The sequence below is a fragment of the Echinops telfairi genome, unplaced genomic scaffold (assembly GCF_000313985.2).
Source record: "Echinops telfairi isolate 266 unplaced genomic scaffold, ASM31398v2 ScPeMD7_9;HRSCAF=40, whole genome shotgun sequence".
NCBI lineage: Eukaryota > Metazoa > Chordata > Mammalia > Afrosoricida > Tenrecidae > Echinops > Echinops telfairi.
Genome location: NW_022103906.1, coordinates 97,494,014 through 97,510,690, shown reverse-complemented (window position 1 = coordinate 97,510,690; position 16,677 = coordinate 97,494,014). Strand labels below are relative to the sequence as shown.

At 51.9% G+C, this 16,677-nt stretch overlaps 1 protein-coding gene across 1 annotated transcript in view; it reads left to right on the top strand.

Annotated features, from left to right (window-relative positions):
- RRM2 (ribonucleotide reductase regulatory subunit M2) overlaps window positions 1-1,799 on the top strand; it is a 38,016-nt gene extending 36,217 nt beyond the window's left edge. Inside the window, exon 10 of the mRNA XM_004696025.2 lies at window positions 56-1,799. Coding sequence (XP_004696082.2) covers window positions 56-208 — 153 coding nt within the window. The 3' untranslated portion in view covers window positions 209-1,799. The remainder of the gene's footprint in view (window positions 1-55) is intronic.
- Window positions 1,800-16,677: the final 14,878 nt, after the last annotated feature.

Here is a 16,677-nt window from a genome sequence, read left to right as displayed (position 1 = left end):
TCCTTTTGAAACTAGTGTTTCGGAATACTTACATTCTGATGTGAACCTTTTCCAGATGTTCAAAGTAGAAAACCCATTTGACTTTATGGAGAACATTTCCCTGGAAGGGAAGACGAACTTCTTTGAGAAGAGAGTAGGCGAGTATCAGAGGATGGGAGTGATGTCAAGCCCGACAGAGAATTCCTTTACCTTGGATGCCGACTTCTAGATGAACTCTGAAGATGTGCTTTCGTCTCACTACTCCCCCCCCCCTTTCACCCAAAAAGGTCAGCTACTCTGAGTGTACCAACCTGCGAAACATGAATTGACGCCACCCCACCCAAGTAGAACTGCCTTCATCATTGGCATCTTAGGAACTGTGTAGCTACCTCAAACTAGTCCTGCTTCTTAACAAAACAAGTGGTGTCTCCTAAAACGACAGGATGTTAAGACAAAGGCTCCTGGGGTCTTGTGAGTTCGTGTTTGGGTTTTGCCAGCAGGGTGGCTGCAGCCCACTTATGGGCACTAGCACCACCAGCAGCAAGCTTGGCTCTAGGGGAGGAAGCCCGCCCCTCAAGCTAGTTTTCGTTTGATCCAGCAGAATTCAGCAAGTCAGTCGGAAAATGTCAGATGCCACTGCCGCAAAGCAGATTTTTGAAGTTTACTTCGTTGAATCATTAGTTTGTATATAAAACTGGCACTTTACCTGCAGATACACAGCCTACTGTCAAGGTTGAAGCCTGGGTTAGCCTAGCTTTGTTAGGTTTTACATCAAAGACATAACAAGGCAGCCTGTTTACCACTAAATAAATGGGAGTCAGTTCAAAATTCACTAGGTGACTAAAATGGGTTAAACCTGCATGAACAAGGCATGTTATTTTTAAACCTGGCTTCCGTGGATTCAAGTATCTTGCTAACAATTTTACAGTCCAATTGTCTCCAGCACCTCCCCACCCCAAACTTCTAGGTTAGGATCTAAGGCAATATTGTAAACTGCTTTTCAAATCGATCTTTCACAAAAATAACCCATCGACGATCCTTTAGATCTCTTAGGCTAGTACTAAGAGACTCCCCTAGAAGTTGAGTTTTTGATTGTACGTAAATAGCTACTATTGATGTTGGCTCCACTTAGTTCGAAAAGATGACAGGTCTTTTTGAAATGTAGGCGTTTCTTTTTCCTGTGAGTCCTGTTAGAATGATCTCCAATTCATATTTTGAAACATAAGTCTCAGTATTAGCTTGAAGTCTATCCTTAATTAGAAGCATTTCTAACGTTTAGCTAAATCTGATGGCTGCCCCTTCAAGCTTTATTTCAGAAGTCTAAACGAAGCTCCTGAGAGGGTTTGTATTGAAGCATCTGCCTCTGCCTTCCCCCAGAATGGAGCAGTCAGGGCGGAGTGGAGAAGGACTCCTGGGCGACATTGGACCACTGGCCTGTTGTACTCGCCTTCTTTAGCATTTATTGTGTAAATAGACGCCTTCTTAGTTCCTGTAATGCGGGATCCTTTTCTATCTAAATTATTGTTTCTGAAGATGGTGGCTCCTCATGCGTGTGCCATACTAAGATGTAAAACACTTGCAGTGTCATGTCCAGGGTTAGCTTAGAATCAGATTCTAGGATTCCACCTCATGTAATTGAAAAATCTTGCTGACTCAGCTTCCATGTCCTGCCTTAAAGAAGCAGTTGTTTACTGTGAACATCGCAGTGTTAAATGATTGAAATAAAGTTTGTATCGGTTCCTTGAGTGTAATAAATCTGCATTTCGGTACAAGAAGAGAAAAATGAGTGTAGTTCATAAAGGCTTGTTAGTTGCTTCTGATTTGTTCTGTCTTGTCAAATTGACCTGTGGACCTTGGTGTAGCATGAATCACTCCTTTGCTTATAAATTTCCTTTCTGGGCTCAATCCCAGCCTCTGCCTTCATAAAACCATGAAAGAGCTACACGCCACCTTATCAGTTCTCAAATCACTCCCTAATGTGTTACACCCATTTGATAATTCATTTAACGAACTGTGGCTAAAGCACTTGTCAAGTAACTAAACATGATGGCCTTACCGCCCACCCCACCCCCAACAGTTCCTGTTGGTTTCACTGGTCCTGGGCAGATGCTGGCTCCTGAGTGGCCCAGCTGCTTATCTACATCAGCACAACCCCCGCCCCAAGGGTCCTGCTTGGGCAGAGGCTCAGTGGGAAAGGTGGGCCTCCTGCCTTTTGCCACACCTGGGGAATGCCCACTTCTGGGCATGGAGCTTTGCTGCCCTGCTTTGTCAGGGTGGTCCCACCAGAGGCAAGTGGGATGCCTTGTTTGCGACCAGAAGGTTGCACGACTGCCCACGCTTTGGGTCCCACAGCCTCTTCCCTGTGACAGGCTGGGCACGAGACCAGGCAGGTGGAATATGGCTGGGAAGGGAAGTTAAGGGAAGACAGGCTCTTTAAGAGAAATCCCAATGGCACCACGTTCTCTGGCAGCAGGCACTGGGGTAGATGAACCAGCAGGTCCCTGTCTCCTGAGAGCTGGAGCAGTGGCTGTAGCCCTGGTGGTGTGGTTATGAGTTCCTCTGTGATCTGCAAGGTCAGCAGTTCTAAACCACTAGCTGCTCCTTGGCACACAGATGGGGCTTTCTACTCCTAAAGTTCCAGTCTTGGACACACACAGTACTGTGCCCTAGGGCTCACTGAATTTGGCAGTGGCTGCCCCGCCCTCCTCGGGTGGGTGGCTCCAGGGCTGGAGAACTAGGAACAAGGCAGAGGAACAAACAGCTTTGGAGGGTCTGCGAATGGGGTGGGATCGAGCTGGCCTGGCCTCACCTTGAGTTCATCATCATGCTGGAGGTTGTAAGCCAATCCTGCTTTTTCATGCAGGCCCATTGCCACCCCACCCCACCCCCGCCCCCCCAGAAACAGGCTGACTTGGCATTTCCATCATCCTGAAAAAAGTGTGAACCAGCCTCGCCATCCATGAGGGGCTGGCCTTGGGGATGCCACGGCACATCGCCTAGCCTTATTCCACACCTGCGAAGTCAAGACTATAGTGATGCAGCCCTCCCCTAGTCACATGCAGTCCCCTCGCGTCGAGCTTCCAACTTGGTGCTTTTCCTTATAACGAGGGGTGTGCAGCCACCACCACTACCTGAGTTGGCATTTTCGTGACCAGCCACTCCCCCCGCCCCCTGTAGCCTTAGGCAACCACTCATCTGCTGCGTTTGATGGCGCACCTTCCTGAGACACGCAGTTAGTAGAAGCTATTCTTGGAAGAAGCATGAGATTTCATCACTAATCATTGAGAGGAGATGCCTCAGATCTTTCACTTGCATTTCAGAGTACCCTTGGTTGCCTTGGCATATTAGAAAAACATGTTGCCTTAAAAATTGCACGTGATGTTGCCTGTAGCGGCACGGAATCTGAGTGGTGAGCTGGCTGCGGGGTTGGGGTGGGGGAAACACTCCTGGGGGAAGGACCATCAGTGTGTTTCAAGTCCAAGGTCTCCGGCTTTCTTGATCATCTTTTCTCGGGGGGGAAAGAAGGCATTGAGCCATCTCCGAGGTCCCTTTCACATGTCACCACCCAGGATTCTGTTCTGTACTCAGGAATGTCCAGAGCATGGGCCTGAACGAGCAACTCGTGGGACTTGGAGAAGCCAGGAGTGGTTTCCTACTGGTGCCCCCTCCCTCCCCGCATGTCTCGATCTCCCTCAGCCTCCCTTCTTGGACCCTCCTTCCTTCTTCCCCTCCCCCAACAAACACGTGTGTCAGCCCTGTGAGCGAGAGAGGGAAGGGTGGGCACACACGAGTAAGGACAGGCTAGTGTGGCCCATGACGGAAAAAGCTTTTTGAGGGGGTGGGAGTGGGAGTTAGACTCTTGTGAACAGTTTCAAATGGTTCATCTCAAAAGGCAAACTCCCATCTGCGATGCGTGATGATCACTAGGAAGTTTGAAGCCCTGTGCCCATAAATAAAGTTTTACTGGAAAAGAGCCACCCATTTATTGGTGGACTGTCTCAGGTGGCTTCTGGACCACAAGCTGCATTGAAATGGCATGGCAGAGAGGTCCGGTTTTAGGCGGGGCCTGCGTCTTCTCCCTGGCCCTTCACAGAAAACACTGTAGGTAGGCAAGACCCCTGCCCTTAACGGGCACCCGGCTCATGGCCACCGGCCGTTCAATGTCTAGCAATCTTGTAAACTAGTGGTTCAGGGCAGCTATTCTGAAAATGAAGCAATGAAAACTTACACACTAAATTTCATTTAAAATCGAACGTCCACAAGTTGATTTCGTTTCTTTCCCGATTGTCTCTGTATATTTTTTCTCGTGTCTGTACGGTGGGAGTAACCACCATGGTGTCTACGGAATCTTTCCAATTCCCGGTCCAGAGATGCCACTTGGGTAGATGGAGTCAACCATGAAGCTCACTGCTACGGGGCCTACCCTGACTCATTGCCACCCTCTCCATGGAAACGGGCAGCACTATAGTCCAAGACGCCCCTGTCCTGAAGAACTGTCTACAAGCGTGCCATGGGGCAGGGTGATGGGCGATGAAACTGACCCCAGCCCAGCTGTGATGAGGCGCAGAAGACCTGGGGAGGGAGTCAAAGTTTGCTCCCTTGGGAGGGCCTTCCAGGCCACGTGTTTGCACAGCCAGAGGCAGGCAAGGGCCCCTACCACAGAGCAATGGAGGCAGGGGCAGGGCCGGTTCTTGAGTCAGGAGAGAGGGGTGGGGAAGGGAGGAGGTTGGGCCTGAGCAGCAGGAGCGTCTCTTTTATCTTGGGAATTTCTCCTGTGTCTTGAGTTACCTGGTACTACTGTGGGTGAGGCATTGGGGCTGTTAACCACAAAGTCAGCAGTTCAAGCCCACCAGCTGCTGTGCGGGAGAAAGCGGGGAGTTTGAGTGTACTCAATGACAGGTATTTTTGTCTGCTGTAACCCAGACACCCGTGGTGGGTAGCCTTAAAGAACAGGGATTCCTTTTCTCCCCACTCAGGAGGCTAGAAGTCAGGATTCAGGGCAGGGGGTGGTGTGGGGAGGTCCCTCCTTACCCATTTCAGCTGCTGGTTGCTCCCAACTATTTTTGGGGTCCCGGGCCTGTAGCTATGTGGCTCTCTCCTTTGTCTCCCTCTCCCCCATGGGTGGGCCTGGCCTCCTGCCTGCCGGCAGAACTCACTGGTATGAGCTGATTGGATTAACCAAAGACACACTCTTCCAAGCAGGGAGCCCTTGAAGAACTAACTACGCCTGAGGTGGAGCTGAGGGGTGACGGGATCACCGGGAAGAGGCTGGTGGCTGTGGCGGCGGCTGAAGGGACTGCGAGTGGCTGCGTGTTGACAGGGAGCTCAGCCTTCCATCTCCAATACGAGTTGGAGCTGGAAACACCCTACAGAGTAACCAGAAGGGAAGTATGTAAAATATTACAGTATCCCTATACGTTGGGCTGCCGACCTCGAGGTCAATGGTTTGAAACCACCAGCTGCTCTGTGGGCGCAGGATGAGGCTTTTTGCTCCTGTATAGAGTGACAGTCTCAGAAACCCTCAGGGGCCGTTCCACCCTGTCCTATAGGGTCCCCACAAGTCATCATTGATTCCATGGTTGTGATAGGTAGGTTTATTGTGCCAGCATGGCCAATAGGAACATGTGGGATTAATTAGGTTGCAGTTTGATTGGAGGGCAAAGAGATAAATGACTCTGCAAGGCCAGCCCCCTTCTCTCTTGCTCTCCGGTGATTGGAGCGTCCGGGAGCATGCTGCTGCTTTAACTAGTTCTCTTCCTCAACCTGTGAGCTACACCACCTGTGGGATGGTCAACCCGGGGATCGTGTTGCTAGGGCTTGAGGCTCCTTTGAGACCTGCTTCACCACGCTCATGGTGCGTACATTGCTTGAGCTTGGGGCTGGTGGATCCTGTTGCTTTACATGGCCTGAATTCAAGATCCCATCTGGGCCGAGGGAGGACTTCGCTGTCTGGCTACTTTACCTAGGACCTGGCAGCCCAAGTGAGTTGAACTTCCAGTATATTAACTGTTAAAACTGAGCCCTCTGTACTGCTATGTGGACTAATTAGCTGTTACATTCCTTCTTGCTGTATAAACTTATCTATCTATCTATCTATCTATCTATCTATCTATCTATCTATCTATCTATCTATCTATCATCTATCTAAAGTGTCCTGGTTTTGTTTCTCTAGAGAACCCTGCCTAACACAATGGCCGTGAGATTTATAATGGTAGAGGCTCCCTGGTGTCATAATGGTTATGCTTTGGGCCGCTAACTGGTAGGTCAGCAGCAGTTCAAAACCACCAGCTACTCCCCAGGAGAAATTTGAGGCTTTGTAGTCCCATAAAGAGTTACAGTCTCAGAAACAGTCGTTAGAGCCCACAGTTAAGGGCAGTCCTAACCTGTCCTGTAGGGTCGCTGTGAGTCAGAGCCAACTCAAGGGCAGTGAGGTTGGGTTTTTTCTTTCTTTCTCTTTTTTAATACAAGGGAATGCTAACTCAGTACTATCCCAGGTCAGCATGAGGAGTGTGTAGCAGCATGAACGTGGGATTAAGCACAGGTGAGAATGAAAGTAGCAGACCACAGGATGGCTACAGGAGACACAACTGTGTCCCTGTGGGTAAAGCTAGAAGGTGCTGCTGGTGGAGAAATGAAACCAGTGGTGATGTGAGGGAGGAGGGTTAACATTTTTTTAATGTTTTTGTTTGAATTTTCTGGTGAGAAACACTGAAGAAGCGGTTGGACCAGCCAGGAGAATGGCCAGCCTAGTGGACAGCTATTCCCAGCGGGGCGCTCCACCAGCCCCGCCCGGTGTGGAGGGGTGAGGCTGCTGCAGGCCACTGTGTGAGGGACATCAGAGGAGCTGATACCAAGGGCTCAAGTAGAAAATGTTTTGGAAATGGTGATGGCAACCTATGTATACATGTGTGTGATACAATTGATGTATGGAATGTTAAAAGAGCTGTAAGATGAAAAATCAGTGAAACGATTCTTCACAAAAGTGTTGCGTCCCGGCCTGCGGGACGCACGAGCAAGGCCCTGCGGGGAAAGTGGAACCTGGATGGAGAAAAGGAGACACGGGGGCGTGGAGCAAGACAAAACTCTGATCAAGCTCATTTATTTGGGCAAAGCTGGGGTATAAAAAAGGGGAACTGGGAGGTGCATATTTTAATAAGGTGTGCAACACAGCATCCAATCCAACAGGTACATTAATGAAGCATAAGAACGTTAACCAATCAGCTGCAGGTAAAAGGGCGCGCGCTAGTTCTCAAAGACGTCCTGCATGCAGATTAAGGTCCATCAGGTGTAAAGCAAAGTCCATCTTAGTCCAATGAGCGCCTGGCATTATTAACCAATGGGTGAAAAGGTCAACTTTACAACTGCCCGTGCTACAGAGCACGTAGCTAGGAACGCTGAGGCAGGGTTGGGGCAGGAATTTAGGCAGGGCCTTACAGGTTTTGCAAATGAAAGACTAGGAAGCAGCCAAGTTCGGCTCAGGCTGAGGCTAAGGCCTTAAAGGCCACCGGCTCCCAATACAAAAGAGCAGAGCTGAGTGTTAGATGAAGCCTGCAGAATGGTCCCCTCTCTCTTGGGCCTGGCTTTACTTTGAGTCTGAGAACCCACATTCTTGGGAACCAGTGACTGAGTCACCAGGGAACTCCATGGGGGCCTCCAGTGGAATTCTTCGAGGAGGGAAGGAGGAGGCCTCAATAGGGGCAGGGGTGAACACTGCCCCGCTGGCTGGCAGGCGGGGCACCCGGGGAGGGGTGCAGTCTCCATGCAGAGAGGTAGCTTCTCTTGGTCCTCGTATCTCCCAGCCTCCAGCTTGGGGTCTCTTTCTGTCTCTTCCCTTGTGTTGTGTCTGTGGAAGGGCGACATTCTTTCCCTTGAGCCCCATCTCTCCCGCCCCGCCCAGGTGTTGTCTGTAACCAGGCCAGTCCTCCCTGCGTGGTGCCCCAGACCTGCTATCTGTCTTCCTCCCCCAAACCTCTCCACGGACACCCCGTCCCCAAGCAACAGGCCTCTGTTTTCTTTCCCTGATGTTTAGTAGCGCCATTCTGAGTACTTCCCACGGCCCACCCCCTCTCATTTGCTCCTCGCAGTCCCCCTGTGCTGCCAGGGGAACGGGCTCAGAAGGCTTAGTGATTTGCTCAAGGCACCGGGCCAGGGCAAGGAGGCTTCCTTCTGGAACTGGGGCACCTTGCTGCCCTCTTGACAGTGCCTGCCTCCTTGTGGCCGGACCTGGTAGCCAGGTTTCAGGGCTCCCCCTGGACCACTCGGTGAGCTGGCCTCCATTTCCTCAGGAGCTTCATTTAGTCCTCTAGTTAACTCACACCCTCCCATGCCAACCCTGGGCCTGTAGCCTACCAATCACCAGTGGGGTCTCAGCTCGGTCCCCAGCCCAGGGTTTGTGCTGCAGACGCACATGAAACAGTCACGCAGCTGTGAGCCACCTGTGACTTTGGACAGACGGCTTCCTTGAGCTTCTGTGTCACTTTGCCCCCTCTCTGTTCCAGGGTTGCTCCTGAGATGGCTGCTGGCAGGCTTTTGAGAGCGCCCCCCCCCCCCCACCAGACGGGTGTAGTCTGTTAGCTTCGCCAGTGGACCTAGATACCCCTGCAAGTTTCTCTTTCCAACAGCTGGTCTCACTGTGGTGGGGGACCAAGCCTCTCTTATGTGGCATCTCCGTGTGGAGTGGAACCTCCAGCCTTTTGGCTCGCAGATGAGCTAGAACCTTAACTGTTTGCATCACCCACGAACTCCCCTCTCCAGTTAACTTGCCCGCAAGCCAAGCCACAGTGCCGCCGTCGCCGAGGATGGAGGGAGTGGTTTGGTGCCACCCGCTGTGGACGCAGGCTGCCACACCTTTTTCCTGCGGGACGCCAGGCTTTCTGGGCAGCGGTCAAGAGTTTCACCCACGGTGCCTTCGGGGCTCAGGTGCATGGGCAGAGTCCATGCTAGGGTTTCTAGGGCGATGGATCTCAACCAGAGCAGGCAGCCACACCTTTCTCCCGCTGAGCGGTGGCTGGGTTCAGACCCACCAACTTGTCCGTCAGCAGCCACACTGTCCACCGCTGCGCTTCTGGGCTCACGTGTGAAGTGCTGTCCGTGGGCTCTGCCTCCCAGCCACCCTGCGTACCGCAGAAGGAAACAGCCCGGGGCCACGCCGGCCTTTCCCGAGTGGGGTGCTGTGTGAGCCCCTGTTGCAGCCGCTGGGTCAGTCTGTCCATCTCTTGCAGGGTCTTCCTCTTTGCGGCCACCCCTCTGCTTCCCCAAGCACGATGTGCTTCTCCAGGGGCTGGTCTCTCCTGACAACACGTCTGAAGTGCGTGAGGAACATCTGGCTGCACCCCTTCCAGGACAGAGCCGTGCTTTCTTTTGTCAGTCCACGCACTTTCAATAGCCTTCACCGCTGGCACAGGGACCTCGCTTGGCTGGAATTCTCCGGCCCTCTGGCCTCTGCGATTCAGTGTGTGACCAGAAGGGGGAGCCCTCAGCCCTCGCTTCAGCACCAGGTCTTGCTGCTAGCACACCTCCCACCCAGCCACGTCCTCTGTCCCCTGCTGTCCCCCACCCCTCACCTAGTCAGGGCCCCACTCGGGATTGTGGATGGGGGCAGAGCTTTTTCACAAAGTGTCCAAAATGAGCTTTGGATAAACCAAACCATGCGATGTCTTTCTGTGGCTAAGAGCTTCTTTGGCAGCCCCCACCCCCCACACACCCTTGGGTTGAAGTCCATATCCCTCGACGTGTCTCCCTGAGGTCCTGTGTGAGCCCGGTCCCTTACGAGGCTCCCCTTGACAGTCTTTACCTTGAACACTGCCGGCTAGCCACTGCCTTCTGCTTCCCACCTTGGGCCGCTTCTCCCCCGAAAAGGCAGCCAGTGTCCGTGGGGCCAGTGTTGACTCCTGGTGTCCCATGTGTGTCACAGCGGAGCTCCTGAGGGTGACCCGTGGAAGCAGATCACCAGTCCTTTCTTCTGCATGCCTCTGAAGCCTGAACCACCAGCCTTTCCACTAGCAGCCCATCGCCCAGCCATTTGCGGAACCCAGGCGCTCTACCACCTGTCTGGTTTCCTGTGATCTTGTGGGTTTCTGCTTAGCCGTCACCTTCCCAGACCCAGTGGGACTCCCACCCTCCTGTGTACCCCTCAGCCAGTGCCTCTGCCACAGGGGTCACAGCTGTCTGCTTCCTGCTCCGATGATGCCCCGTGGGGAGTGAGGTCCATGATCAGCCGCCTCTCCCTCTCCCATCCTGCTCCCTGTTCATGACTGGACCCAGCCCAGCAGCCTGCCCATCCCACGGTCCTGGCTCGTTCGCAGGGACGTCTGGAGCCCTTCCCGTGACTGGGGATTAAGCTGGACGAGGGGCTCTTGGCCTGAATGTGGAGCTGAAGGCAGAACCCTCGGGGGACAGTGGCTCTTCCTTCCTCAGGTTTTGGCCTCGGCCGAGCAAGGCGGCAGCCATCCCAGGCTCGGGTCTGGGCCTTGCCAGCCTGGGCTGCCTCTTCCGTGTTATTCAAGGTCAGTGAGGTCGCAGATTTGCTTGCGAGCTTGTTTCTTTTCCGTCTTCTCTGGCACCTGTGCTTGTCCGGATGTTCCCACGGGGGGCCGGGGATTCTGCGAGGCCGGTGGCAGGGTGGCATTTGGCATCCCTGTAGTTCTAGAGGTTTCTTGGGCCTTAAGGTTGACGCTCCGGGTGCAGGCAGCTGCCTGCCTTCTCATCGCACCCAACTCTGGGGCCTGGCAGCTTCCCCTGCCCCAAACACGGGGCCCTCCGATCCTGTTCCTTCAGCGACCACCCCACTCCATCCCCAACAAACTGTTCTGGAGTGTAGGTACAATTTCTACTTTTAACAGTTGAGCTGTCGAGAAATTGTTGGGGAAAGAACAAAACCAACCCACGGCGTCAAGTCGGTGCTGACTCACAGGGACCCTCCAGGACAGCGCAGAACCACCCCTGTCTGACCCAGGACTGTCACTTAAAATTTTATTTATTATGTTTCTGTAATATTATTAAATCCTTTAATGGGGGCTCTTACATCTCTTATCACAAGCCATACATTCCTCCAGTGTGTCAAGCACATTTGCACAATTGCTGCCATCATCATTTTCAAAGCATTCTCTTCCCACTTGAGCCCCTGATATCAGCTCCCCATTTCTTGCCCCGCCCCCAACCCCCACCCCCAGCCCGGCCTCCCTCATGGACCCTTGATAAGTATAGATTAGTATGTCCATATCTTACATCGTCCTCCGTCGCGACTGTCACTCTTGATGGGAGCAGAGGGCCCTGTCTTTCTCCCATGGAGCAGCTGACCTAGTGCATGACCGCTACAGCACCCCGGCTCTCTGTCCAATGGAAGGCTTCCTGAGATGATTATGCGCCCCCCTACACTCTAGCTCAGCGGTTCTCAACCTGCGGGTCGCGACCCCTTCGGGGGGGTTGAATGACCCTTTCATGGGTCGCCCGATTCATCACAGTAGCAAAATGACAGTGATGAAGTAGCAACAAAAATAAGTTTATGGTCGAGGGGGTCACTACATGAGAAACTGTATGAAAGGGTCGCGTCATGAGGAAGGTGGAGAACCACTGCTCCAGGAGGTCTCTCAGACCCAGGGGAGGTAGCAGGTGGAGTGGGATCACCTGGCAAACAGGTGAAGTCATGGCGCTCTGACTCTCAGTACACAGGGAGCACCATCCGGCCTGGCCAGCACTGGGCACGGGCCGGCAAGGGACCCAGGTCCCTGCTCTGCAGTGCAGGGAGACTCCTGAAAACAAGTCCTGACAGCACAGCCTGGGAGGGGGCGGTGGCAGCTGGTGCCAAGTGCAGCGTGAGGGCAGGGCCGGACCCCAAGGCTGCCTGGGCAATCAGGGAGGACGTCACTGAAGAGGCGACCTTTCCCCTGAATGTGATGCCTGGGTAGGAGTCTAAGAGAGAGAAGCTGAGGGTGGGGCTGGTGGGCAGGGATGAAGGAAGGGAGACGGGCAAGGGAGGAGGTGTGCAAGGCTTGCAGGAGCCGGTAGGTCCATGAAGTGGGAGGTGGCTTATGGGACGGGCGTGGGGTGGGCGTGGGCCAGGGAGGGAAGGATTTTCCGTGCCAGCCCAAATCCTCACAAGTCCGTACTGGAGAGCAACACGATTCGATTCTCGTTTCGGAAAGGTCTTTCCAACGTTGTCCTTCGTTTCACGGCGGAGCCTGGAGAGTCTACAGTCACCCTCGCTGTGTCCGGGCGCTTCGGACAGCCTCTCCTTCGCTCCATCGTCTGCGTGGACCTCCTGTCTCTAAAGGCCCTTCTCCGCAGTTTGAGTGAGACGGTGCCCGAGAGAGACGGGGAGCAGGAGGCCTGCAGGGAGGGTTGTCTCCGTGCAGCCAGCAGAGACATGGACACAGCCCCCCTGGTCCTAGCTCTGGAGGGAAGGCTCCGTTCCAGGCAGCGCTTGTCCCGCAGGGCTAGAATCAGGGGGTCTCGCCTTCCCCACCTCTAGAGAGGTGGGCAGCTCCCTCGGAATTACAAAAGGGCCCCGTTCCCGTGAGTCTTGTTTATGATCCGGAAGCCGCTGGTTTCATGACTCAGCCACGTCACGTGGTGCCTGCAAGTCATTTCATTAAATGTCACGGAAAATCAGAATAGAAACTGCATCTTGGGACAAAGCCTGTTGAGCCAGGAGCCAGGCATTCGGAATTAGAACCCCGACAGTCTCTTACAGAGAGCAGAATTGTCAAGCGAGCCCTAGCTGCCCGGTCCATGATGCATGGCGGCCTCTGGCTGGACTTCGGGGCTGCAGCCTCCCCTCTCTCTGACTGGCAACTGAGTTCCCTGGTGACCAGCTCAAGGGGTGGCGGGAGAGCCTGGAGCCCCGCCCACTTACTGTGAATCAGCGAGAGATGAGGGGGTGACCTTAGCGGCAGGTGTCCTGTGCCAAGGGACCCCTTTCACCTGTTTTTCCTCTGATCCTCAGCCAGCGGAAAGGGGAGGGGAACTACTACCTGGGTTTTGTTCGACATGTTTAGTTTTATTGAGCTATGATTTTAAAATGTACTTTGCATTATCTCGACTTTTGAGAATGTGTTGTGATGTCTGTGTGTCCTACTGCGTCCTCCATGATGAATGATCGTTGGCGCTTGGACTGGAAGCATTGTTCTTTCCAGATCGCCTCTGTCTTGCCTGTCTCCCATCCACTTATCACTAATTGGCTGAGGGAGAGTAACGGGCTCCACAAGGGGAGCCCTGGTGGCACAGTGGGTGGGCTGCTAACCACAAGGTCAGCAGTTTGAAACCACCAGCCTCTTGTGGGGAAGGACGAGGTTCCCCACGCCTGTAGAGTGATGCCTTGCACGCTCCCAGGGGCCGTTCTGCCCTCTCCTCTAGAGGTGCTGCAGGTCGGAATTGACTCGACAGCAGTGAGAGATCGTCTCCCGCCATCTCCAGCTCCACGTTTAAGCCCTGCGATTTTCACCTTGTGGCTGTTGATGCTTTGCCATTTGGCACAGAGACGTTTAGCAACTCCTCTCCATTATGAAATCGCCATGTACTATAAAATTCCCTTCCTCGTCTGGTTGACTGTGTTTATCTCAAATTCATCTTTGTCTGAGGATAACATCAAGGCTTCTGATTTCTTTGTGTTTCCCTTTGCTCAATTTACCTTTTCTTTTTTAATTGTAACTTGGGTGGAGGTGTGCATTTCAGATCATTTACATTGTCTAAACTACGAATCAAACACCCTGTCAGTTTACCCCTCCCCCGCTTCTGGGTTTAATTTAGCTTTTCTTATGTTTTTATTTTCAAAGTTTCTACATGACTTCATTCTAAGTTTGCCTTTTGAATGCAGCAGAGTTAAGCTTTGCTCTTAAGTGCAGTCTGAAGATCCTTTTCTTTCAGTAGGTGAGTGTAGCTCATTCAGATTTAGTGATGGGACAGATATGGTCTCGATTCCACCATGTTTGCTGCTAAGTTTGCGTTGCCACACTATGCGGTGTGTTTGCTTTTTGGTGGGTGTGTTTCTCCTGGGAATTCAGTTGATCACCTTATATAATGAAGTTCCTGTTTTTCGAGCCCATATCGACTGGCTCCCTAATAAAAACATATGAAAAGAGTACATTCCCTCACTTTTCCTGTTCTCCTTCCTCTTTTCTGGCTTCATCTTTGGATGATCGTATTTCTTTGTGTGGACTTTTATAGAGTCTATATCTTGGCTGTAACTTTTTCTAGCATAGGATTCAGAAGAGGACGTGGATCAAGGGATTTATTGCTGATGCCAGATGGGTCTTGGCTGAAAGCAGAGAATACCAGAAAGGTGCTTACCGGTGTTTCATGGCTGATGCTAAGACATTCGGCTGGGTGGACCATAACAAACTAGGGGTGCCTTGACAAGAACGGAGCTCCAGAACACTTCATTGTGCTCATGTGGGACTTGCATACGGATCAAGAGGCTGCTGTTAGACTAGAACAAGGGAATACTGCTTGGTGTAAAATCCAGAAAGATGGCCAGCAACCACATGAAGAGATGTTTCTTGATCATTAGCAATAAGAAATACAATTTAAAACAACAATGACGAATCACCTCACTTTTTGGAAACATTTAATAAAACAAAGAAAAATAAATGCTGGAGAGGATGTGGCGAGACAGAAACGCTTATATGTTGCTGGTGTGACTGTAGAATTGTACAGTTACTGTGGAAATCAGCATGGCACTGCCTTAAGCAAATGCAAATCTGGCTACTTTAGGATCCAGCAGTCTCTCTACTGGGTATACGCGTACACTCTTAAGACAGGGGTCCTCAAACTTTTTAAACGGGGCCAGTTCATTGTCCCTCAGGCCCGTTGGAGGGTCGGACTATAGTTTAAAAAAAATTATGAACAAATTCCTCTGCACAATGCACACATCTTATTTTGAAGTGAAAAGACAAACAGAGCAAAAACACCCGGCAGGCCAGATAAATGTCCTCGGCGGGCTGCATGTGGCCCGCGGGCCGTAGTTTGAGGATGCCTGCTCTCAGAAATTGAGACAATAACATGAACAGATGTTCATGAAGGCACACTTCAGTTTATCGCCGCAATTTCCACAATAGCAAACACATGGAAACAACCCAAAGCCCCAGGTAGAGGAATGGACTGGCCGGCCCTGGTACATTCACACCATGGGTTTTATGCACCAATCGATTACAGCGAGAACTCTCTTAATCACCACAAGAAGTTCTTGACAAAACTGTAGAACATCCTTCAGTCTTACAAAGTTAAATATTTGATATCACTATTATAAGGAAAAATGAAGCAGCAGCAGCATGGTTTATATACCAATAGACAAGACTTAGATGTCTACGAAGAGGCCAGGGGTGGGGCAGGACCAGAGAGAGGGGAAGGGTGTGGGCGGGGAGGAGGAGACACCCCCCTACATCCAGAGAGAGCTTAATCAGATATTGTTCATTTCATTTCTTGAGATGTATAAATCTATAGAGTATGTTTTTTAAAAAACAAAACAAATCCCTCCAGACTCCTTATCCCTCAAACTGAATGGTGGTTTGAGTGGCTTAAAAGAAAAAAAGAGGAAAAGTAAAATTGAAATGGACTTGGAATCTTTAGTAACAAACAAATTTTTCCCTGAAAAGAAACAAATGGAAAAGGTGTGCATCTGGGTTGCATCTGCTCACCACACTTGTGGAGTCTGAGTGTTGAGCAAACCAGCAGAGAAGCTGGACGAGATGGAGAAGAAGTTGGCATCAGGACGGGAGCAAGGCTTAGTACCAACCTGCGGTCTGCAGAGGCCACCACCTCGCTGGCTGGACGTGCGGAGGACCCGGAGCACTGGCTGGCGGAGATCAAGGACTGCAGCCTTCAGTGTGGCTTACGACTCAGTGCGAAGAAAACAAGAATCCTCATAATGGAACCAAGGGACAGCTGATGATAAACTGAGAGGAGATGGAAGTTGTCCAGGATTTGATTTTGCTTGAACCCACAGTCAGTGCTCATGGAAGCAGCAGTCAAGAAATCCAAGGACATGTCTAACTGGGGAAATCTGCAAGGTCTCCGTAAAGTGGTGAAGAGCGTGGATGCCACCTGGAAGACTACGATGCCCCTCATCCAAGCGTGGCATTTCCAAGAGCCTCGCGTGCATGTGGAAGGTGGACCCGCATAAAGAAGACCAAAGGAGAACCGATGCATTTGAATGATGGCACTGGGAAAGAATGCTGAAGGTACCGTGGACTGACAGACTGACAGAAGACCAAAGGAATCTGTCAGGGAAGAAACGCAGCCAGAAAGCTTCTTAGAAGCGAGGACAGAGAGACTTGCTCTCACATGCTTTGGACAAGTGATCGGGAGAGGATAGTCCTCGGAACGGGAGGGCACCACGCTTGGTAGCGAGGATGAACCGTGGGGAAGAGGAAGCCCCTCAGGGGGATGGGATGGATCGACACACTGGCTTCGACACAGGGCGGCTCTGTTGTGCCCAGTGGCACTGGGCACAGGGACCAGTTTGACGGCACAGCAGACGACGTTGTGTTCTGTTGAATTTCAAGTCTGTGCGAGTTGGAGCTGATTCAACGTCAACTAACAACAACAGTGACAAGCGGAGAAAAGGGAAAGGTTTTCTGGTGTATACATCGGTCATTCGAGTTTGGGGCCTGTGAGTCTGCCCCAGAAGCTAATCTGTGTGGTGGCTTTGGCATGGCCGGGAGGTTTCTAAGTCAGGTTTGCTGCAGTAGGATGGCTCCCCTA